The sequence below is a fragment of the Balaenoptera ricei genome, chromosome 15 (assembly GCF_028023285.1).
Source record: "Balaenoptera ricei isolate mBalRic1 chromosome 15, mBalRic1.hap2, whole genome shotgun sequence".
Taxonomy (NCBI): domain Eukaryota; kingdom Metazoa; phylum Chordata; class Mammalia; order Artiodactyla; family Balaenopteridae; genus Balaenoptera; species Balaenoptera ricei.
The window spans coordinates 27,042,371-27,067,424 of NC_082653.1; the positions used below are offsets into that span (position 1 = coordinate 27,042,371).

Consider the following 25,054-nt stretch of genomic DNA (forward strand, 5'->3'; position numbering starts at 1 on the left):
TGGCGGTGGACTAAGGTGGACAGGGGCACAGAACTTTTATAAACCCTAGAAGTCTAGGACTGGAGTACCCTTTCCTAGAATATTCCACTCACACAGGGTTCTGGTGCCCTCTCCCCCACCGCCATGGCAGGAGCTAGAATCCCCCACAGCAGAGCAGCAGGCTGCCAGCGTCTGCACCTCGTTATAACAGAATCCAGCTCAGAGTGACTCCCGAGGACGTTCTATCAGCTATGTGTCCTGGAACTCAAGCCAGAACAAAGAATGTCTCTCTACAACAGTCTCCCTGCTAAACGTGCCAGAACCTCAACTACAATCAAACCCAGACAGAGTATCTTCCTAGGCAGTTCATCTATTGTGGTCAAGACCTTCATCCAGAAGAAATGTTCTAGATGCTCACCTAGAACAAAGAATGGCTCCTTGAAACATTTCACCTGAGGTGTCTGGAGCCTCATCCATAAAAGAGCCCGCAGCAACAAAGGGTGTCTCCTGAGGAACATTCTCTATGCTCCGGATTGAGGTTGCCCTCCCCCAAATCTGCCACTCCTCCATGCTTCTGCCAGCCTGTTCCTCTCCAATGTCTCAGGGTCCTCCCTCCTGTCCACCCCCAGCACCGTCAGCCCCCCACCCCAACTTCCCACCCCACCCCAACTCCCTCCTTTAATTCCCCTCTTGCCCAGGCTCCAGACCTCGACCCACAGGAGCTGTACCAACCTCGTTCACCAGATGCTTCCGCCTCACCCCACATCTTCCGTGGCCTCCTCCATCCTTCTCAGAGGCAGCCCACCCCCACGCCCCCTGAGGAGCACAGGGCCTAGGTCATGGACCCCCTTCTCTGGCGGGCCCACCAGAGTTGACAGGTGGGCAACTCCAGGCAGGGGAGAGGGTGTGGGGTCCTCAGCACCAGCCGTGATATGGAGGCCTCCATGAAAGTGGGGCAGCTCACGAGGAGCGTAGCACCAGTTGGTTCCCTGGGCCCCGGTTCAGGGGAGTTTAGGAAATGGGCCACAGGGCTGAAAACAGGGCCAAGGCCTGGGGCCTCCACAAGGCTGTCCCCTCCCATGAAATAACCCAATGGTGGGCGCCACTCTACCCTTGAACCAACAGATCCACTCCCCCTCAGCCTGGTGGCCCTGAAATTCTGGGCTCAACACTGTGCTCAATGTGGGATCAGCCAAAGTTCCTCCCTTTTTGCAGGGAGACTGTGACCTACACCGTGGTCTCATACTCCAGCAGCTCCTGGGGGATCCCGATGCTCCGGTACTGCAAGCGGGGTGTCGTAGGCGAGGAGTATTCCAGCGCCAGAATGGTCTTCCGGAGCCGGCGGTCGATAAAATGAGCGTCCCAGGCAGGGTACTTCTTACGAGGCAAGTCAATCCGAATGACAGGCCCCTCTGTCCGCAAGGTGCGGGCCACGGGCGTGAGAGGCAAGCCAGGTCGCACCTGGAAGACAGGTGGTGTGGGGGTCCCCGCACGCTCGCCTCCCATGGGGGCTCCATCCCGCTCAGCGCCTGTAGTCCTGGGCAGGGACCTCGGGGGACTTGTGACAGCATCGGCTGGTGGGCCACAGGTCCCTCGGGCCTCAGGGCAGATGCAGCCAGGCATCTGGGGACCCAGCAGGGGCCCGTTAGGGTGCAGGAGGCAGTAGTAGACACACATGAAGAATATGCCCAGTGCGAAGCTGGAGGCCACGACGCAGACCAGAATAAGTGAGTGGAAGTCAGTGGAGAAGTTGCGGCTGGAGTACCAGAAGCCGGTGAGCACGGCGTTCTCGAGCAGGACGATGCAGTAGTAGAGGGTCATGCGGCGGCGGCTGCGGCCCTCCTTGACGTTGAACCAGCAGAAGATGTAGATGATGCCCACCACCATGTTGTAGATGATTTCCTCCCACTTGGACATGCAGAAGTCCGTCTCACCCTGGATGACCCAGAAGGTCATGACGCACCAGTGGGCCACAATGAAAATGCCAAAGTAGAGCTTGTAAACGCTGGCGAAGAGCGCGAAGGCCAGACTGCGGGCCGCGATGGCAAACAGGTGCCACAGCACCTGGGCCACGGCGCCCTTGTAGGACAGCGGCCTCTTGTCGTCCCGTGAGTCCCGCAGCACCTTCTGGTAGGAGGCCAGGGTCCAGGCCAGGGACACGAGTGAGGCGGAGGTGGAGAGGGCTGCGGAGACAGGGTGGGGGCAGGGTGGGCTGGGTTAGGGATGGGTCTGGGTTGGGGTCTGAGGAAAGCGGGAGGGGTCTGGGTCAGGATCTGGGTTCTGAGGAGGTGTGAGGGAAGGGTCTATAAATCAAGAGGGGTGTGGAGAGGGTCTGGGTGGGTGGTCTTCAAGAACATTGAGGCAGGGGTGAGAGTGGACAGGGCTGGGTACTTCTGCAGGGGTGGGAGCATAAAGGGAGAGGGGAAGTGGGTGATTTTGGTCTCCATAAGGGTCAGGTTGAGGTCTCTAGTATGGGGCCGTTAGGGTTCAGGCGTCTTGGTGGGAGGGTGGGAAAATAGGGTCCAGGACTCTGGGAGTGAAAAAGGAGGTGAAGAGGGGGGTCATGATTAGGGAATGGAGGAGCCAGAAGGGACTGTTAGAAGCTACAGGCCACCAGGATGAGACTGGGGCATGGAAAGGAATATCCAAGCTGAGCACAGCTGAGGGCATGGGAAGAAAATCCCAGGTGGGAAGTTTCGACTGGGGCCCAGGACCCTGGGCGAGGGATGCCCAGGGAACCTGAGAGATGGTGATAGAGTCTTCTGAAACACTGAGGGTGTGTCGGGCAGTGTCGGGGTGGGAGGAGCGTGGGGAGCTCCAGGGAGACTGGGAATGTGGTTTTTCTCTGACACTGAAGGGGTTGGCCTGGTCTGTTAGGGTTAGAGAAGGGGCAAGGTGGGTGGGCGGGGTGAGTTCATGGGGACCAGGACAAAGCCTGGGAGGAGTTCCCAAGGGGCTGAAGAGCAGTGAGGGGTGGATGGAAAGGCCCTCTGGAAACTGATGGTGATTCAGAGAGTCTGTGAGGCAGAGGGGTCCCCAGGAGATGCAGGCTGGGATTGGGACAGTCTGGGGAAAGCAGGGGCAGGGGACTTCCCTGAGGGTCTGAGGTGTGGTGATGGGGTCAAGGGCCTTTTTGGACTTGGCAGAAGTGAGGTCTGGTCTGCCCCGGCAATGGCGGGGGCGGGGGGGAGGAGGGCGGGAGGGGGTAGTGCGCAGGGAGCCTGAGAAGAGCAAGGGGGTGGGGTGTCTCCTAACACTGAGGGTAAGGGGGCCATTGGAGGGGACCTGGGGGTCTCCAGAGGCCTGGAGAATGGTGAGAGTAGAAGGGGCGGGGCCTCCAAAACCCCGACAGTGAGTGCGCCGAGGTGCGGGGAGGGGACAGGGCCTCCCCAGGGGGCCTTAAGCATGGGGCGGAGGTTGGGGGGCGTGGGGGGGGCGGGCAGGCGGAGGGGCGGGGCTCACCGGGCAGCAGGTCGGGCGCGCCGCCGCGGTGCACCAGGAGGCTGAGCTGCAGCACAAGCTGGGGCGCGCTGCGCAGGAAGGTCTCCAGCAGGCGCAGCATGCTCACGTCGGCGCTCTCGAACAGCATCCGCCAGTAGAAGTGGCGCCGCAGCCGCTCCCCGCGCCAGCGGCTCTGCAGCCCTAGGTACACGGTGCGCAGGTACCTGCGGGAGGACGCGGTGCTCAGGCTGTTGCGCGCGCTCATCCCCCTCGCCCCCTCCCAACCAGACCCTCGCCACCCAGCAAGTGCAAAGGGCCAGGGCGCGGTGTTGCCCTGGGCAAGTCACTTACTGCGCTTGTTTCCTCAGCTGTGAAACGGCCTCATTGAAAGGATCACCTCACGGGGCTGTTGTTGGGCTGCTCCCACTGGGCTCACTAGCTTAAAGCACTGGCACAAAGTAAGCCTTTAATACAGCATTATAAGGATCATTATTGCTATGGCAAGTTAGGGCCTGCTTTCTTTGCAGGATTCTGGACACCTTACCTGGAGCTTGCAATAACCCTATTATTATCCCCATTTTATAGATGAGAAAACTGAGACTCAGAGAGGTATGTCATTTGTCCAAGGTCACACAGCTAGGAAGCAGTGGAACCAGGATTCAAACCCAGGTGGGCTGGCCTCAGACCCACACTCTAACCAATAGGCAACACTGCCTCTCACTGTAAGCCATAAAGACTTGCCCATACACAGGTTCCTTCAGGGAGAGTCCTGGTGCCAGCCCCCAGTTCTGTTGCCAGCTTCCTGGCCTTTTCCCCAACCCCACGTCTGAGTGCCCAGTTCTCCCCGTAGGGAAGCTGCTCAGAGATCCCCTGGCATTTGCAACTTGGCTGCTTCCTCTGGTGCCACTTCTCCCAACAAACTTCACAGCTCCAGCTGCTTTGCACACGTCACAGATTTGCTCGCCCTCACTGCTAAGCTTTTGCACTTTCTGTTCCCTCTGCCTGGAACACCTTGCCCTGTCCGCCAACCCCACCCCAGCCCCAAACCTGGATAACTCTTGCTTTTCATCCAAGGCTCAGCTTTTAGATATGACTTCTTCCAGGTAACCTCTACTGATCGCCCGCCACCTGAGGTAGGGGCCTCTCCCCGGCTTCCCTCCGACCCAGCACTCGTCACAGTGGGTTGTAACTGTCTGGTTATGCATCCATCTCCCCCAGGCTGTGAACTCCATGAGTATGACTAGGTCATAACTGACTGCTATACCCTCAGTTCTTAGCACACAGTAGGTGCCAGCCCTATTGGCTGCATGACTGAGTGCATGATTCCAAGTTTGTTTAACTGAATGGAACTCTGGTAGCCCCATAGGAGGTATGGAAGGGATCTGGAAGTCCTGAGTTCAATTCCTGATTTTGCTTCTAATTTGCTGTGTGATTTTGAACAAGACCCTCTCTGAGCCCTAGTTGATCCCATCTAAAGTGGTTGTGAGGATTAAATGGATGAGGTACTTTGCAACTATAAAGTTTAGTGCCCATTAGGGTGACAAAGGACCTGTCCCCACAGATCTCTGCCCTGGTTCCTTGCCCAGCAGCTCCACTCCTGGCTGTTGCAGGTACAGACCCTGCTCCCCAACCCCCAAATTCTCTGATACACAGGACAGGGAAGCCCTTTTCATAAAACCAGAGAGGGCTCCTCTAGGAGTCATATCCCCCAAAACCAGGGGAGAAAATCCCACCAGATTCAATGACCCTGTTGCCTGAATCCAAAATCAGGGAACCAGGGATCTGGGGGTCTATTCCCAGATGTGAAGTGCTGGCATTTCCAGGATGTTCTGTATTCAGCTGTGTGTGACCAGCCCAAGGGAGGAACCACAGTGCTCCCTGGAATTTGTGCTCGGCTCATTCCCAGAGTTTTCCCAAATGAGCATCCTGGTCTTAGCAATGGTGTGGCCCTCTCTGGGCCTCAGCTTCTCTATCTGCCAACAAGAGGGATGGGCTTGGAGACTTTGGAGATCCTTTCAGAGCTAATGTTCTGGGACCCAAACTTTCCCCCCAAAACATGGCCAGAAACATCCCATTTAGGCCTCTCCTTCCCATCTCTGGGTCTTCTGAGGACCAATCGGTGGTGTAGACACACCCTCAGTGTGAAACAGTATGGGATTGGCACCCAGGACGGGGAAGAGGGCTGTTCCCTCAGAAGCTGACTCAAGATGCAAAGGCCCTTCAGTCTAACTCTCCCGTCCAGTGCTGGAATCCCTTCAGCAGTTCCCAGCCCCGTGCATTTACCCCTCTGCTCACACACTTCTCAGAACAGGGAGACGCTACCTCTTGAGGCAGAGCCTTTGGCTTCCGAGCAGCTCCAGGGCCGAACTGTGTTTCTCCTGATGAGCAGAAATTTGTCTCCCTGTGACTTCTATTCTCTAGGCCCCTGTCTACCCCCCAAATAAGGATCTCTGCAGCTAGAATCATTCATTCACGTAGCAAGCATATCTTGACCACTTGCTATGTTCCAGGCCCTGTGACCTTAAGTACCTCACAGTCCCACGGGAGGACAGACAAGCTAAGAGCTGAAATAGATGCTCTAAGATGCTGTGGAACCCAGAGAAGAGATGGGTAACTTTAGCTGGGGAAGACTTCCTGGAATCTTCCAGGGAAGACTCCCTGGAGGAAGAAACATTTGATCCCCGTTTTAAAGCATGGGTAGGCATTTGAAGGCACACGGGAAGCGGAAAGGCGTTTTAGGTGGAAGCCCAACTAAGGCAAAGGTGTAGAGGCATGAGAGAACATGGCTTTTTAGGGGAACGGCCAGTGTTTTGCCAGGCGTGGTGGGGAGCATTGTCCTAGGGAGGAGCATTAGAAGACTAGAATTGTGAAGGGCATCAAATTTTGGACTGAACAGTTCATATTTTATTCTAAATCTGAATCCTATCCCAGAATCAGGGGTGATATGATCAGCTCGGTGGCTTAGAAAGCTCACTCTGTTGGCTGGCTTGGAGGAAGGCCAGGTGAGTCCCCAGTTTAGTTCAGGCCTGAAATGACAGGGCTGAGTTAAGGCAGGGCACAGAGGAGGAGCCGAGCGCAGAGCTGGAGATGCCAGAAGTGGGGGCGACTCGGGGAGAGACCAGGATGGCCCCCAGAGCTTCTCAGGGCCCAAAACGCAGACCACCTGTCCCAGCCTCCATCTCCCCCTTCCCATTCCCTTTCCCAGTCCTGTGGCTCCGGCTTTGAACAGGAAGGAGAGACCAGCTGGTCCAGTGTGAAGGGGCCTGGGGAGCTGGGGGAGGGCAACACCCTGGAAGTTTCCCTCAGGCTGGAAGACCATCTGTTTCCCGGCCTGGGTCAGCATGAGAAAGGCCCCAGCCCGGCCAGCATCCATCACCACCTGACAGGCTGCTTGCCCAACTCCCCACCCACTCCTGTCCCCTCCTGTGCCAGCTCCCAACACCCCCACACCCCAGCTAACAGCAGACAAAGGGCTTACCCAGCCGAGGGCCGCTGTTGGGCCAGAGCAAGGAAGGGGGAGGGGAAGAAAGAAGGCTTCTGAGACCCAAGAACATGGGGTCAGCAGGGAGCGTGGAAAGACCATGCTGCAGTCTGAGGGTGAAAGGGCCTCGCTTCAGCCTCATTCTGCCCCTTGCCCCTTTTGGCAACAGGACCAAAAATCGTGGCTGTCCTTTCCAGCCGGTGGTAAATGCTCGTTGCCAAGGACCTGCGAGGTTTTCATGGGCCTAGCAAAACATTTGAAGCCTGGAAAAAAAATTGGCTCTAAAACACAGGGAAAAACTGCAGAATCAAAATTAATAAATGTTTAATTAAATGTCTGCAAAACAAAGCATGATATCAGCCAGTCGACTGCAATTTGGCTTTTATCTGGGTATATATAATTTACATTCGATGTTTGATATGGCTGCATTTTAATATGCTTGATAGATGTGGGGCCCACAAAAGTCTTAAAACAGCTCTGCCCAGGACATACAACCTAATTTCCCTGGGCCTCAGTTTTACCTTCTCTAGAAAGGGGCCCAGCACTTGCCCTCCTGCCTACATCACAGCCACTGGGGTGAGGATCAGGAGACAAGATGGCAATATGCTGGGCTTGTGGGTTTGCCCGTGCCCTGGATGCTGTGTGGCCTTGGGTAATCTCTCTGCCTCTCTGAGCCTCATTTTCCCCCTTGTTGTGGGCATTTGTAAACTGTAGAGGGATGTGCACATAGTGAGGGTGAGCATATGCTAGGTGGAGGCCTCTGGCTCCTTCTGATCATCAAGCAGCCTCTCTCTTTTAATTGAAAGTTGACGTACTAGCAGGTGCCCTTCAAACCTCCTCCAGGAAGCCCACCTGATTCCACTCTACTTGAAAGGAAGTTGGAAGAAGTTGATTTTCACCACAAATGGGACCGATGCCACCTACAGAGAACACCTCATCTCAGGGAAAGGAATCCAGCTTCAGGGGCAGTGCCTCTGCTCTCCTCCAAAACACATCCCCAGTCTGTCCATTCACTGACACCACCCTGTTCCAGGCCATCGTCATCTTCTGCTTTCTCAGTCCTGCATCCACCCCTGTGCCCCACCACCATAGTCCATTCTCCACATGGCAACCAGTGGGATACTTTAAAAACGAATCATGTCAGATCATGCTATTCCCCATCTCAAAATCTTCCAAGGGCCTCCCATCCCACTTGGAATAAAATCCAAGCATCTCCCCTTGACTTGCAGGCCCTAAACCATCTGGCCCTTTCTGTTTCTCTCAACTTGTCTCAAACCACTGCTTCATTCATGTCCTGGAGGTTCCTGGAAGCCAGCCAAACTTGTTCCTGACTCTGGACCTTTGCACTTGCTACTTGCTCTGCCTGAAACACCCCCTTCCCCAGATCCTCCTGTGGCTGATTCCTCAGCTCCCACGTCACCTTCTCAGAGAGGCCCCCCAGGCCACCCATCCCATGTCAGCCCCTCCACTCTTGCTAAATCACTCTCATCTCTCCTATCACTCTGTCTTAGTTTCTTCTTAACATACACTATGAAACAATTTTATTTATTAATTTACACATCTATTTTCTGTTTTACCACTGTGGTTTGCTGAGGGTCGGGACCTCATTTATCTTGGTCACCACTGTGTCCCCAGCATCAGTATGTGTAGTAGGCACTCGATAAATATTTGTTGAATGAATACATGTGCATGAGTGTTTGCAGGTGTCTCCCTCCTGACCTTGGAGGCCCTGGGGCTTCTCTGCCTGAGTTTGCATAGAACCAGAACATCTGTCCTTCCTCCTCCAGGAAGCCTTCCCTGATGCTCCACAGCCTGGTTGGGCCTCCCCAGCTCTGACACGCCCCAGCCTTAAACTGCCTGAGGCCAGCGTGAGCCAGAACCTAACAGACAGCTCTACCACCCCCATTTTACCGGTGAGGAAACAGAGGTGCTCAGAAGTCTGTTTTGGATCTAACTTGCTGACTCCCAATCTTTGGCTTGGAGAAGAAGCCTGTCTGAGAGGAAACTGGAAATTGAAGCGGTAAGTGTGTATCATTGAGGATGGGGTAGGGAGCAAAATGACCAAGCCTAGAGCAGAGAGAAGCCAGCAGTGAGGGTGTGAAATCCCTCCACTCAAAGATCCGGAAGGCTGTCTCCTCTGGACCCCCCAGCCCTGCGAGCAGGCAGCTGGGCAGGAGATGAACAGAGCTCATTCCCTTCTCCCCAGGCCCAGGGACTTCCCAGCATTGAGGGCTCCTTTCTAACAGGCAGAAGAGAGAAGGATGAGGGGATCCCACATCCCTAAGAAGCCAGAAAGTTTCTGGGTCACCCTATCTCTCTCCTGTTCTCTGTTCCTGGGTTGCCCTGAGTCTCTGGTACCAGTCAGGGCTGCTGGCCTTGGCCTCAGTCTCCGTGCAGAAGGTCAGCCTGGACCCGTCTTTTGTGTGTCCTCACATCCTCGGTCATTGTCTCTCTCTGTCTCCGGCTCAGATCAGCTTGTTGTTGTGTCTGTCCCTTGAATTCAGGGTCAGCCTCTTTATTTATCTGTTCCTCCGTTACTGTCAGTCAGTCAATCTATTTGTCAGTCAGGGTCACCCTGGGACCCTGGGTCAGTCCTCCTGTCTGTCCTTGGACTATAGGTCACATCGTCTCTCAGATACTATGTCCATCTGTTAGTCAGCTTGACCCTGGGGTCCCAAGTCAGCCTGTCTGTCTGCTCTTAGAGGCCAGGAACGTCAGTCTGTCTGTCCCTTGGATGTCAGGATAGCCTGTCTGTCCCCTCGGATACCAGGTCTGCTTTTCTGTCTGTCTTTCTGGCTGTCTCTTGGATACTGCCTGTTGGTCTGTCCGTCTTTCAGTCTCTTGGTGGCTTGGTCCATCTGCTGGTCTGTTGCTCAGCTCGTGGCTCGCGTGACTGCCAGTTTTCCGGCCGCCCTCCCCTGCCTGCTCCCCGTCTCCCGACTCTGGGGCTCTCTCTGTCTGTCTGCGTCTCTCACATCCTCGGCTCCTCCATCTGTCGATCTGAGCGTTTCCGAGTGTGTGTTCTCGTCCCTCTCCACTCCCCCTCACAGCTCTGGGCCAAAAACACAGCAGCTTCCAGCGGCTCCCCCGCTCCCACCCCATCCAGAAACGGCACCACGGCCAGCTCTCTTGTCTCCATTGTGGGCCAGGCTTGCAGGCTCTGGAGGGTGACCAGGCTGGGCTGATGGAAAGGAGCAAGAACACTATACCAACTGGGCCCACAGCTGCTCCGTAAGTCTGTAGGGGGATAGTGTGCAGGCAAAAATAATGATAATAACTCACGCTTATTGAGCACCCACTGTATGATAGGCTGTGCTAAGCCTTTTTATACATATTGTCCATTCCTCACAGCAAATCTTTGAGGTGGGTACTATTATTATCCTTATTTTACAGATGAAGAAACTGAGACCCAGAAGGGGACTGGGACTTGTATAAAGTCACACAGCAAGTTAGTGCCAGACCTAGGACTCAGACTTGGCTCTCCATGGGCCCCTGCGTCAGAGAAGGTGCTTCAGTTGCCTGGAAGGTATTCAGAGGGCTGCCCGGGAGGACCCATGTCGGACAGAGCTGGACCTAAAAGCTTTGCTTTGAATTATGTGGGTTTAGAGAAAACTGGGGAAGGGGTGACAATAGTAGTTGGAGCGTCAGGAAACCCAGGCTCAAGGCCTTCACTGGACTTTCTGGGAAAGTCCAATCCCTCTGTGGGCTTTAGTTCTCCTATAAAATAGGTCCAAGGAACTTGATTCTTGCCTACCCCAAGGAGTTTTCATCAGGCGCATCTCCCCACCCATCCAATTCTGATAACATTAAGGCCCAGCAGCTGTGTCCTGAGCCCAAGTACTTCTCTCCACCCCGCTGTCATCACTCTGGTCCAAGCCACCCAACCCCAAGCAGCGGCAGCCTCCATCTACCTTGATCTCCTTCCCTCCATCCTTGCCCTTGTAGACCGTATTCTTCACACAGCAGCCTGAGGGGTCCTGTAAAATCCTAGGTCAGGTCATGTCACTCTCTACTATCCTTAGAATAAAATCCTCACCATGACCTGTGGGGCCTGGTGCGATCCAGCCTCTGTCTACCTCTAGGACTTCATCTCCCTCCACCTTCCCCCTCTCCCACATCTCCAGCTACACTGGTCTTGCTTCTTCCTGAACACCCCAAGCTCTTTCCAGCCTCAGGGCCTCTGCCTGGAAAGGGCTTTACCAACACCTGGCAAATTCTTATTCTTTCCATCTTAGGTCAGTGTCACCTCCTCAGAGAGACCTTCCCAGATCCCCCCCTGCCTTCCAAAGCAATTCTACCCACCCCTCTTGCCACTTTCTGTCAAGTTACCCTATTTTCTTAATAACACATATCACAACCGGAGATGATCTAATTTACTTGCTTACATATTTCTTGTCTGTCTCTCCATGAGTGTGGGGACCATGTTTGTCCTCTTCTCTGCTATGCCCCTAGTGCCTGGCACATAGTTAATGTTCAATATATATTTGTTTCTTGAATGAGTGAATGAATGGAGCGTGAATGTATTTATAAGCCCCCAAGTGAAGGTTGTCAAGTGCAGAGGGAAAGAATCAGCCTTGAGAGTCAGGGAGACCCAGGTTCAGATCCTGACGCCATCATTTACTGTCTGTATAGTTTTAGGCAAGTTGCTTCCCTCTCTGAACCCTTCAGCTCAGTGCCCACCTTATGGGGTAGCTATAAAATCAGAAAGTGGTGATTTGTATAAAATGCCCAGCCCAGTGCAGGGTATTCAACCAATAGGAGGTTTTAAGAAGCTGACAGACTCAGAGGCTCCAGCAGGGAGAGGAGGTCTTGTAGTTTCCAGTTTAGTTTCTGGCGAGGCTGAGACCTACTCCTCGCCTGACTTTCCCTGGTGCTCATTGAATCCATCCTCAGGAGACAGAGGGTCAGAGAAGTCCCTTCTGGACAAGTTCACAGGGCAGGGCCTTATTTGGGGTCTTCGCCCTCCTCCAGAAAATAACTGCCACTCATCAAAGACCTTCTGTGGGTACTTTGCTAAAATCCTCACTGCAGCCCTGTGAGGTTTCGTGGGCGTGACCCCCATTTTCCAGATGAGGAAACTGAGTCTCAGAAAAGAGGAGGTTCACTTGACGTTTATTCACCCAGCATTTTTGAGTACCTACTGTGTGCCAGGAGCTATGCTTAAATGCTGGTGGACACGATGGTGAGCAAGACAGACCCAGTCCATCTGGCACTGTCTAGCGGGGAACCTGGACATCAATGAAATCGTCCTGTAGACTTGAAACGACAGACATTCTGTGGGTTGCAGACATGTTCCAACTGGCTTCTGTGCTCCAGCGCTGAGGAAGGCAGTGCTATGGGGGAAGCGCCCAGCTTGGGAAGGGCGTGGCAGTCAGGGAAGGCTTTCTGAAGGAGGTGGCTACTGAGGCATGATCTGAAGCAGGCACAGGAGTTAACCAGGTGAAGGGAGGGAAGGGAGTTTCTGGCAGAGGAACAACATGGGCACAGGTCCTGAGTTAGGCGGAAACAGTAAGTGGTCAGAATGGCTATAGCTCCAGAAAAGGAGGTGAGAAAGCAAGGGATGAGGGGGACCATGGTGAAACATTTGGTCTTTATCTGAAGAGTGAAGATTGTGTTGGATAGCACTTCTGCATTTTAGAGGGAGTACCCTGGCTGTAAGGAACAGATTAGAGGGAGGCAAGGGTGGAGGTTGGGAGACCAGTTACCAGGTGAGAGGTGAGGATGGTCCAGACGGAAGGGATGGACCCCAGAGACATTTAGCAGGCATTTGGGGAAGTGACTTGCCCAAGGTCAGTAGCCAGAAGCATCGGAATTGCATCTCAGATTAGGAATGGTGGACTCCTTCATTTCACCACAGGCATGGATCAAGCTGAGGACCTAGATGCAGTCTGTGAGTTCCCTGCAAAACACTGGGCCTCCAATTATACCGCTTCCTCACCTGAAATGTGGCCAAGGAAGCTCCTGAGGGGAATGGCCTTGAGGCCCCCTCCCCATCTGTCCACTCCTCAATGCTGAGCACTCCTGCAAGGATGCAAAATGGGACCTTCCTGGAATTGGCAGCCTAATGAGTCATAAATGTCAGTAAAGGATGTGATTTTACACGTTTGGCTCCCATTTCATATGGTGCTGGGAGCTGGGCTGTCTCCTTCCTCCTCAGCAGCCCCCTACAGAGTCACAGCACTTTTTTTTGCTGGGCTAAGGCCAAACATCTCCCTGCCACTAATTTTAGGCTCTGGCTGTAAAGCTGAGACCCTCTCCCAACCCGCCCACTGCAGTCAGCTCCCAGACAGTGCTCCTCTCTTTGCCCAACAGGGAAGCAGGCAGCTCCTCTCCAGCAAAGCATTTGGGACCAGGTTCCTGCCTCTTATGTTCTTCACTGTATGAGTGCAGCCAGATCTCCTTCCCTCTCTGGGCTTCACTTTCCACATCTGTGAAATGGGTGCAGAGCAGAGACTCAAAGCCAGGACTCCATACTCTAGCCCAAGGCTCTTTGATCCCCCCTTTCCTCTTTTCCTGATATCCCTGTGTGACATTGGGATGGCATGAGCCTGTGAGGGAGAAGGAGTTAGATCCTGGTCTCCTGGTGGCATCTGAAGGTACTTGAAGATCAAGGCAGAGAGAAAGCCCCACTTCTATTTGTCTCTGATCTATGAGATCCTAGATGGTAGAGGGGCCGAGCTGCTATTATGAGGGACTCTGGGGAATGAAAGAGGAGTGTCTAGAAAGGTAGCTGTCCCTCAGCTCCAGCTGATTGCTGCCATGGGAGAATGTGAGCCCAGTATGGCTGGAATTTCAATTTTTCAAGAAGAGCTGGAAATTAGGATATTTATGCAAAAAACAAAACAAAACAAAACAATAAAACCCAAAAACTTCAATTTGGAAATGTTGGCAACTAATTTTAAAAATACCATATGAATTTAAAAGAAATTATTATTCCTTTTTTAGGTTTGATAACAGTATTACATACTTCAGTTATATTTTTTAAAAGTCTATCTTTTTAGAGATATACTGAAATATTTATGGATGCAATGATATGACATCTGAGACTTGCTTCAAAATAACATGGAAGGGCAAGAAATGGGGTGGGGTCCAGACCTATACTCTCCAACACCTACGTGTCCTACACTAGCCACATATGGTATGGTTCTTTAAATTTAAATTAGTTAAAATTAAATAAAATTTAAAATTCAGTTCCTCAGTTATACATTTCAAATGCTCAATAGTCATGTGTGGCTAGTAGCTACTGTATTGGACAGTGCATTTCCTATATACATATATAGCATTTCCATCACTGCAGAAAGTTCTTTCGAATGGTGCTGGCCTAAATAAAACAAGGTTGGCCAGCAGATGATCATTCTTGGAGCAGGATGGTGGTACACAGAGGAATCATTATCCTGTTTCCTCTGCTTTTATATATTTAAAATTTTTCCATAATAAAAAGTTTCATTAAATAGTAGGGGAAAAAAAATACTGTATGGGACAAACACATCCTCAGGCTGGATTTGCCCTTGGGCCACTGCTTTGCAACCTGTGGTCCAGCAGATAAGCATCACAAAGCACCCAAGTTAGATCCACAGACTCTTAAAACTGTGAGGGGCTTTAGAGATGACTGGCTTATCCTCCAAACTGAAGGCAGGAGGCCCTGCTACAGCTTCCCTGCCAAAGTCAGTCATGTTTGTCTGCATGCATGTCTGGTGATGTGGAGTTCACACCCTCGGGGCAACCCAGGGAGATCTTTCTTCTTATCAAACAGCTTCTGCCTCCCTTTAACCTTGGGTTGTCACCTATCCTCACACTGTCTCTGGAGTCACAGAATAAGTCTCCTTCCTTGCAGGGGGGATCTGTGGGTGAGGGGTAGTGAGCGTTAGGACCCTTGATGCCCTTCTCCCACCCCCTATCTTGTTATGAAGCAAGTAGGATGGGCTACTACTTGGGCCAATAATACTTGGTAGTAAATATTTTCTGAGCATATAATATGTGAAGACCCTATTCATTTACATTATCTCAAGACATCTTTACAAGAACCTTAAGGAGTGAATACTATCACCCCATTTCACAATGCGACTAGAGCTCCAGCTGGTGGAGCAACTTGCCCAAGTTCACACAGTGAGGAAGCCATGGCGCCATGGGCTGTACCAGTGCCCCAAGCTCTCAGCTACTCTGCTGTCTTGTCCAAGTCCTGGGAAAACTCATCCAGGATTCCCAAGCCCCCAACTGGACTTTACAGATGGGGTAACCGAATCCCAGGCAGAGAAATGTCTTGCTCAAGATTCTGATTTCAGAAACAGACTCACAGACTTAGAGAACAGACTTACGGTTACCAGGGGGGAAGGGTGGGAGCAGGGATAGATTGGGAGTTTGGGTTTGACAGGTACACACTGCTATATTTAAAATAGATAACCAACAAGGACCTACTGTATAGCACCGGGAACTCTGCTTAATATTCTGTAATAACCTAAATGGGAAAAGAATTTGAAAAAGAATAGATACATATATATGTATAACTGAATCACTTTGCTGTACACCTGAAACTAACACAACATTGTTAATCAACTATACTCCAATATAAAATAAAAAATTTAAATAAAGTTACGTTACTAACAGTGGGGGAAAAAAAGATTCTGATTTTAAAGATTCTATTCAGTTCACGTGAATGTTTATTGAGCACTTACTGCATACGAGGAACTTCATCTCCTGTCAGACACACATGCATCCTCCTGGGAACTCAGCCCCGGGGTTGCTTCTACCACATCTTGTACAAATACATATGTATTGCCCTTAGCCTGCATTTGTTCATTGACGGTTTGGAAGGCTGCGGATGAAGGCCTAAGCAGACCTCAGCGCTGTGTCCACACAGCAAGGGGCTCCCACACTGCCTTAGCGCCCCCCACATCAGCCACAGATGCAAACTCTGCTTCAACAGAATTCGTGTTCTAAGACCCTACTATGGACCTCACCAAAGCTCGCTGGGTACAAGGCCACCAATAGCAACAGAGTGTCAGCTCGGAGCCAGTCATGGTGGGGGACAGAAAGAAGAACGAACAAGGCCTCAACTCCCCAGGCGCTTTTAATCTGGTAGGAAAACCAGCCAGGTGGGCAAGGATCACAACAGAATCTGATCAGGACTGTGGGGCTGAGGAGGAATGAGTAATTGTGCATGCGGGGAAAGTCGGAGAGGAAGAACCCAGAATGTCAACAGTGGGTACTTTATATTAAAATAAAATTTAAAAAATACTTTTCTGACTTTTTCCCTCTTCCCAAAGCAATACATGATTGTTTGTTTTGTAAGAATACACTTAACTAGCAAAAGGTAGTATCTCTTGGTAGTTACACATGTGGGCTTGGGAGCCTGACCGCATGGCTTCAAACACTGGCTTTGCTACTTATGTATTAGGAGGCTGTTACCTCTCTGTGTGTCAATTTCCACATCTGAAACATGGGCCAATAATGCTAGCTAACACTACTTGAGGACTTAATGATGTGTTGAATACTGTGCAAAGCATGTTCCATATATTAATTCAATAAGCCTTCATAATGGCCGTTTGTATAGGGGTGTTATCCCATTTCACAGATGAGGAAACTGAGGCCCAGAGAGGTTATGTGACTTGCCCAAGGTCACATAGCTCCTAAGTGGCAGAGTCAGAGTTTGGGCTCCACAGTCCTTATTATTCATTATTACACTCCTTACCTGACAGGATTGAAGAGGAATGACCTAATCTATGTCTCTATAAATGGTGACTATAATTTTTAGTAGTATCTGACTCTTTAAAAGCAGGTATACATGTTTTTAAAATGTATGCAGGTAAAATGTATTTCTTGGTTAATTAAAAATCAGAGTAAAATCATCAAGTGATACAAGAAATATCTAATTAGTATGGGAAAATCTCCCCTAACCCCACCTCTGCGCCCCCAGAGATAATAAGTGGAGGGGAGTCTTCCTTGCACCTTTCCTGCACTGCCTGAGGTTTCAACAAGAGCGTACAGCTCCTTCTGAAACAGACAAAACAACCAAGCAGTTTTCATTTTAGATGAAAAATGACAACAATTAGCCTGATTGAGGAAATGGGAGGTGGGGTCTGAGGGGCAGAGGGTGGCACATGTTGAGTTTGTTCAGGGCAAGTGTCTCAGAAGGGGTGGCATTTGAGCTTGGTCTTGTGGGATGTACAGAGTTTCACTGGGAGGAGGATGGGGCGGGGTGTTGCTGAAGGAAGGACTGCAGGCAGCTGCTTAGACGCATGAAGAAAAAGAGCATGTGACTTATTTGGGGGGGAGGGAAGAGCAGTGAGGAGATGAAAGGGTGGGAGGTGCGGGGCTTGACACCAGGCTATAGCATTAAGACTCGCTCAAGGGGCAGAGGGGAGCCAGGGCTGGCCCTCTGGCTACAGAGTGGCAGGGTCAGCTCTGAGCTTTAGAACTACCATTCTGGCCGCAGGTGGAGACAGGATGGGGAGGAGTGGGTTGGGGGGAGACCGGAGGCTGATAGGATTTCCCAGAGGAGAAATTCCGAGGCCCTAACAAAGGCAGAGTGGTGAATGGAGAGGCCAGAGAAGATCCCAACCCATCTTCCTTCCTCTCCCTGGGGACCTTCGTCCCAGCTGCCGGGGGTTCAAAGCCATTTCCTGGCAGCCCTCCCTCCTCCCCCAGGGCTTCTCCTGTGTGGTCTTTATAGATCAAACAGGGGACGCTGGGCCCAACTGCCGCCGCTGTGTCTGTTAGGAGCTGCTCTAATGGCCTGTTGCTGCCAGCTGGGCAGGGAGAGGAGGGTGGCCGGGTGGAGAGAGACCTAGAGAGGGGTCTCCCAGGAGGTGGGTGGTGAGGCTAGACTGGAACAACCCTGCAAGGTCAGAGCAGGGAGGGACCTTGTGGATAGTCACCGAGTTCAGGGGGTTGTAAACATGTTTCAGCTGTAGGACTGTCAAAACAAAATCTTAGACACGTGACCATCATATCAAGAAAGAGAAACTTGAGATACTCAGGTTGAAATGATGGTAAGAGGTGAAACACAGTTTGAAAACCACTATGGAATCCAACTCCTGACCTGTTTTATGTATTACTTATATACCTGTATTATTACTGTACAACTAGTAATGGCTCCTGAGAATTGAGCACTTCCTGTGTTCCAGGCACTGTGCTAAACACTGCACATACATTCTTTAATTTACTACTCCTCCAAGCCACATGTGATACATACTATCAGTAAGAATGTCCAATTTGCAGATGAGAAAATTAAGGCACAGACAAGTTACGCCATTTGCCCCAAATCACAGAAAGTGGCAGACACAGGATAAGGCTGATTCCAGAGTATGAGTTCTTAACCGTTAACTGTCTGGCCCCAATGGGGAAACTGACCAAAGAAGGAAAGATATCCTGCCTGCTATGCCTGAAACAGACCCCCGCCCCCTCTGCTACTGCCCTGGTCCAGCCCCCATCTTCTCTCACCTGGATCATCGAGGGTGGGTCTCTTCGTGGGTCTCCAGGCTTACCCTGGCTTCCCTTCAGTCCATTTTCCATCCAGCAGCCAGCGTGCGCATTGTAAAGCATAAGTCTAGACCCTGTTCCTACTCTGCTCAAATCCTCTTGGGCTCCCCACTTCATGCAGAGTGAAAGCCCCAATCCTGCCCCCCGGCCTGTGGGGCCCTGCGTCATCCACCCCCGGCCACTCTGTCCACCATTGTCTCCTACAATCTCCCCCCAGCTCTCTGCTCTGCCACAGGGCCTTCTCCTTGCTCTGCTCCTTCCCTGTGCCTGGAACGCCCTTCCCAAGACATCCACACAGCTTGCCCTCACCCTGTTCAGCCCTCTGCCCACGTGCCCACCCCTCACAGAGGCTGCCCTGACCACCTTATCTTGAAGGGCCACACCCTCCTCCGTTTCACTTTTTCCATAGTTCTTACCACTATCTGACCCATTATATTTTATATTATGTATTATATTTATATTATATATTATATTTATATTTTATATTAGGTAATATATATTATATTTTACTTTGTTTGTTTATTGGTTTCCCCCACTAGACTCTTGAGCTCCAAGAGGGCCGGGACTTTGTCTTGTTCACCACTGTATTTCCAGCACTTAGCGCGGTGCCTGGTAGACAGCAGGTGCTCCGTATATTTGTGGAATGAATGACTACAGATTAAATGCACAGCTGCCGTGTCCCTATGGCTTCAGGGTCCTTCAAGGCCCTCTTGCCCTCCTGCCCACTCACAGGCCACCCGCTCAGTGAACAAACCTCTTTCTACAGGGAACAAAGCCCAGGCTGATGGTCCTAACCATTGCCAGGGGTTCTGAGTTCTTAACGACGGCCAGCCCTTTGCTAAACCCTTGGTAGCCAGCCCTTTGCTAAACCCTTGGTATATTATCTCTTGAAACCTCGAAACAACCCAAGAGGTGATACCATGTGGTCCCTAGTTTATAAAGGATGAGACCCAGGCACAGAGAGATTATGTGACCTGTCAGGATCGCACATATAAAGTGGTATGGTCAGGATTTGAACTGAGGACATTTGAATCCAGAGTTCATGCTCTTAACCATCATGCAAAGAATAGAGCTTCCCAGAGAGGAGCCCCAGAGCCTGACTTTCATACCAGGTAGGTCACTAATTCATTTCCGAACTTGTCTGGAGTGCAGGGCTTGTGAGGAGGCAGAGGGAGCAGTGCTGGGGCCTAGACGTAGAGAGTGTGGTAGAGGGAGGGCCTTCAAGGTCCAGTTTGCCTCTTTCCTTCCCCTCCCTCCCACTTTGGGGTCCCCAGATCCTGACAGCCTGGGAGGAATCCCATGCCAGATCGTCTTCCACTAATTGGCTTAACAAACCACGCTTATCTGGGCAAAGCTGGGGCCCAGTGAGTTTAAGATTAGGGAAAGCAGGATTCATGGCTTACTGCTCTCCTGCCCACAGGGTCAGAGGGGACAGGGTTAGGGCTTTAATTGGCTTAACAGTGCTGAGTGGCTTAACAGCTCAGAGGGTTGGGGGTGGGAGCTGGGCAGAAGGGGATGAAAACGCAGGTTGGTGTCCAGCCCCCAGCCAGCTTCATGTCTGACCAGAGGATCTGTGTGTTCTCTCAGGGATCAATCTGTCTCTGTACCGGGCCATTGCTCTGGGATCCTCTAATGCAGCCAGTGTGGTGGTGTCAGGGATAGAGCCTGGGCTTGGGAATTAGACAAAGGTGGGTTGACACCTCACCTCTCCCCCACTTGCTCAGTGGGTGACCTTCGGCAAGTTACTTGACTTTTCCAAGCCTCACTTTCTTGTCTGATAAATGGGTATATCAACTGTCACCAGAGGGAAGGTTTTGGGGCAAAACAAGATCACATGCCTAGAGCACCTCACATGGGGCCTGCTGAGACATGGAGGGTGCATAGTGTCTGTGAATTCCTTCCCTTGCTCTCCCTCCTCAGAGCCCCATTTTGTGATTAAAATAATAACATGCGTCTTGCAGGGTTGTCTGGGAACAGAAGAAGAAAGGACCTCAATCAATTGTAAGGAGCTGGCCAGAGGTTACAAAGAGGATAGGCCCACATATGTTTCCTGTGGTTGACACTATTTTTAAGAACCTTAATTAGTAGTTGAATACTGGCAAAATTCACAAAAAAAAAAATCCCAATTTCCCATTTCTCTTGAGAAATCAAGACTTGACAACACCTGGTCCATGATTTCTTGTGGCACCATCAGCTGGAGCTGGGTGGTAGCTTCAGCTTCTCTAGGACACTGCTTGCCCCATACTGTCCCCTTGTCTGACACCCATGTACTGACAGAGTCTGTGTTACTAGCTCCTCAAAGTATTCAAGCTTTTGATTCAGCATTGTACAAGCATAAGGAGTTGAAAGATATCTTTATGATTCAAATTAATTTATTCAGATCTGGGGGCGTGGGATCAGCAGGTGAATGAATGGCCAGTCCCTCAGCTTTGATCATGCAGGTCTCACACACACATCTCCTTCCTCATTACCCTGGGTTCCACCCCTCAGAACATCTGCACCAAGTCCCGCTGAACAGTGAACCTGTTCTTTGTGGGAACCTCATGTTTGCTTACCACATTGCTTAGTTTCTAGGAATACCAACTCTGGTGGCTTCTTGTCTGGATTTCTCTCCATTTAGCCAGACTCTCAACCATTTTTGAATCCAAAGCTTTTGGGACAGGGGCCCAGAGGTTTAGCTCTGATATAGACCCAGAGTCAGAATTCCAGAAAAGGGAAGGCTCTTAAGGTCATCAAATCTATTATTCTCATTTTACATACAGGGAAAGTGAGGCCCAGAGGTGGGAAAAGCCTTGCCCAAAGTCACCTAGCCAGCTAGTTACAAACCTGGATGAAGTCTCCTGATCCCACCCTACCCCCAATCCAGCACTTTCCTGACAATATACACGGTCTCCCCATCCTTATCCACATAGTTCAACTCCCTCCCCCTCCTTTCCCACTCTTATCTCAGTCCAGCAGAAGCCCTGACTTTCTATCATCCTGGAATCTTGGTATCTCAGACTCGTAATTCTTTGAGCTTGGAGGACACTTTAGTGGCAGAATTGCAGGGGAGATAAATTGAACTTGGGCTTTGAAGGCAGAGAGTCTTGAGTCCCAGGGCTTTTACTCCCTAGCCATGTGACCTTGGGCAAGGATGTCCCTTTTCTGAGCCTCCATTCCCTCATCTGTTAAGCAGGAATGATAATACAACCACATTGCAGGATTATTAGGAGGGATACAGGAGATGAAGCAGGTAAAAAGGCAATCAGTAGTCTGGCACAAAGTGAATGCTTAATGAAACAATTGTTACAGAACTGTAAATTAGGGCTCTCATGCCCCTAATGCCTAAGTGAAAGAGTCCAGATGTGATCAAAGAGAATGGAACCGGACAAACTGAAGCACACATACCCTGTCTAAATTGTTCCAGGCCTGATATTGCTAGATGCATTTTTTTTTCAAGAGAAGCTAGGATTTTGGATTTTTGAAATACTATGCAAGCCAGACAAAACACTTCTGTAGGCCAGGTTCAACCTAAGAGCCATTAATTTGTCATCCTTGCAAAATCATCTCATCCCAAGCCCCTCATTTTACGAATAGGGTAGAGTAGAAATCGCTAGCCCTTTTATCTAAGAAACCATGGAGTTCAATGGACCCTCAGCCATCTGCAGCCACTCCCCTGAGACCCCCACCTCCACCCCATGGTCATTTTTTGCTCTGTTTGAGGGAAATTCAGTTTATGTTCAAGAAAGAAGTATGCATTTATTGTAAGTAGATTCTGAAAATGGGAGAATGGGGTTATGAGGTAGCCAGTGAGTCAAGGGGCAGCTGGCCCATTTTAGGCTGAAGGGAAAGGGGGATGAAGCTTTGGTTACCAAGAATAGGAAGTTACCATTTCAGAATCTAAAAATATCTTTCACCATCTGTCCACTCGGGCACAGAATGATAAATGCAGATTAGTTCCTGGATGTAGACATGAATATTTTTTGTGTCAAGCTAATAATAATAACACCACCTAGTGTGGATAGAGCTCCTCCCACCTTTCCCCCCAGGGCAAGCTAAATGGAATATATACATCATCTAGGCAAGGCATAGATGGGGAAACCAAGTCAGAGAGAGATTTGGCAACACAACAAGGGTGACACAGCAAGTGAGCAGCTGGGACAAACCCTGGGAGTCCTCTTTCCAACCCTCAGCTCAGAACTGCATCTTCTGAGTTAAGCACAATAAGTTAACAAGTAGCAGAATAAATATAACAACAGCAATAATCACCCTTTACTCCACAGTGATTTTGACTTTTTCCATGTTTTCCCCACAGGTGTGATAATCATGATAATCTATTGCATTCCTAAAATATGTTACAGTCTGCAGGGCCTTTACCAAGACCTTCTCTCACCTGACCATCCCAATAGGTAAGAAAATGTAATGTAGATCAATGAGATGAGAAGAGTAGGGAATCGCACTCTCTTCACAGGTGAGGAAACTGAGGCTTGGAGGGAGGAGGGGTTTGTGTAAGATCAAATAGCAGACAAGTTCATTCTGTCAGTGCACAGTAGAGCCTAAGCTACTAGAGCAATACAGACTCAAGGGGAACCCTAGGTCCAGAATTCCCCCTGTCTCCAGTTAACTCAGCTCAGCTCAGCAGCCACCCTCAGTCCTGGCAGAGGAAGAAGCCTAGAATTGGGCTGCTTGTACAAAGCTTCGGTTTTGTCTTACTGTCCTGAGATGAAAGGACAGATAGTGGCTATCTAATCTCAGATTCAAGATCCCATATCCCCATGGCTCTGTTTTCGGGGGGGCGGGGGGCGGTGGGTGCTGCAGAGACACTGGGGAAGTCCTAGGAGGCAGAAGGAGCTAGACATCTTCTCAGCTGGGTCCACCACAACCTTTCCCAAAAGTCCAAAAAGTTTGGGTGGGATATTCATTTAGCTGCCTTGAATTCTGTTTCTCCTGGGAGGTTGGGAATGGACTGCAGTTCCGAACTGAGAATCTTTGAGAGCAGAGAGGGACTTCTGAAATCTTTCCTAAGCCCAGGCTCAGGCTCAGCACTCAGGAAGAGGGGAGTGGGACAGGGCTGGATGGAGCCCTGGGGCCCTGTTCCAACCTTCACATTCATCTCCATCGGCCCTGGGCCCTCCTCATTCACACACCCCTGAGGATCTCTTTCTCTTTCTTCTTGCCCCATTCCCTCTTCCCTCAATAGCCCGATCATAGAGGATGGTACTGAGGTTGGTCAGAGTTAGAGGGCAGAGGTCAGGGAGGAGCTGGCAGAGGAGGAATCAGAGCTGCAATAGGGTGGGGCGGGGCGGAGGTCAGGACAGGAGCGGGCGTGGAGAGTCAGAGAAAGGCTGGGGCGGCAGGCAGCCCCTTACCACCTCCCACTCCTCCAACTCAGTTCTCTCCACCTGAGCTTCTCCTACCTCCAGACCTGGCCGAGCTGCAGGACGTGGACGAGGGTCTGCAGTAGCCAGACGCAGAGGCGGCGGCAGCGGCGGCAGCGGCGGCGGTAGGCGCTGGCCGAGGAGGGCTCAGGTCGGGGGCCCAGATCGGGGCTGCCTTCTTTGGTACGGAAGGCGACGGCGCTGTCCTTGGTGCTGATGACCGGCCCGCCGGCGCCGCTGCCCTTGGTGCTGACTGCGGGTCCCGGGGCCCCAGCGGTCTCCGTGTAGTCGTAGACGAACCAGCGGAAGCTGAGCAGTTGTACGACAAGCGAGGGCAGGATCACAAACAGCAACGTGAGGCCGAAGTAGGTGCGCTGACCCTGCAGGTAGTAGGAGGCCGCCAGCCACAGGTCCGTGGCGCCGTCGGAGAAGAACACGAGCAGCGCGCACAGCACCCAGCAGCAGTCCCGCAGCTCGTAGCGCGGCCCCGGGCCTCCCGCCCCGGTTACCCCGGGGTCCCCGGCTGCCGCCGCCGCCTCCCCGCGCCCACCCGCACCGCCCCGAGCTCCTCCGGCCGCCCCCTCCGGCCCCGGGCCGGCCGCGGCCACCGCTCCATCCGACTTCGCGGCCATGTTGGCGGAGCAGGAGGCGGGGAGCGACTTCCGGGCGGCGGAGGGGGTGGGGTGCGGAGTGGGAAGGACCCTGTGCGGGCGGCTCCCGCCTCCTCCTCTTCCTCCTCTTCTTCTTTCTCCTCCCCTACACTTCAATTATTCATTCCCCTCGGCGCCGCCCCCGCCCCCGCCCTTCCCCCACCCCGCCCCCGCCCTTCCCCCACCCCGCCTGGGCTGTGGCCGGATGGGGGCAGCCCTCCAGGGAATGGAGAGGGGGAGGGGAGGGGAGAGCATCCCAGGTCACCCTCCCCTTCCTTCCTCAGAGGCGTGGGGCTCCAGCCACATGCTTTCTGCCTCTAAGCCCCCCACCTCACTCCACTTCCTTCTTTCCTCTTTTCTTCACCATCCCTCTCTCCATCCTCTCCTCTTCCATTTATCTCCTCTGTTTACCTTCAGTGGTCTGGGTCTGAGGAGAGTAGGGGACCAGGGACTTGAAAGTAAGGGGCTTCTTAGGCAGGCACCCCACTAGACCATCACTCCATGCTAACACCCCACTTCCTAGTTTCCAAAGTGTTCACGTATTGTTCCATCCCTTTCTTTGATCTTGAGAGGTCTCTTTTCTTATTGTCTTTTTCTTATTTAAGCTGAGTAAAGTGCAGCTCTGAGAGTTGCTGTCTCTTCCCACTCTCCCCTTTCCCTCCCTCAGG

General features: G+C 51.7%; 1 protein-coding gene across 1 annotated transcript; it reads right to left on the reverse strand.

The window, feature by feature from the left end:
- Positions 1–1,206: 1,206 nt before the first annotated feature.
- XKR7 (XK related 7) lies at positions 1,207–24,368 on the reverse strand. The gene is made up of 3 exons (XM_059898170.1): positions 23,776–24,368; positions 3,442–3,644; positions 1,207–2,162 (listed from the first exon to the last, which is right to left on the reverse strand). The coding sequence occupies exons 1-3, from the start codon at positions 24,366–24,368 to the stop codon at positions 1,207–1,209; spliced, it is 1,752 nt and encodes a 583-aa protein (XP_059754153.1).
- Positions 24,369–25,054: the final 686 nt, after the last annotated feature.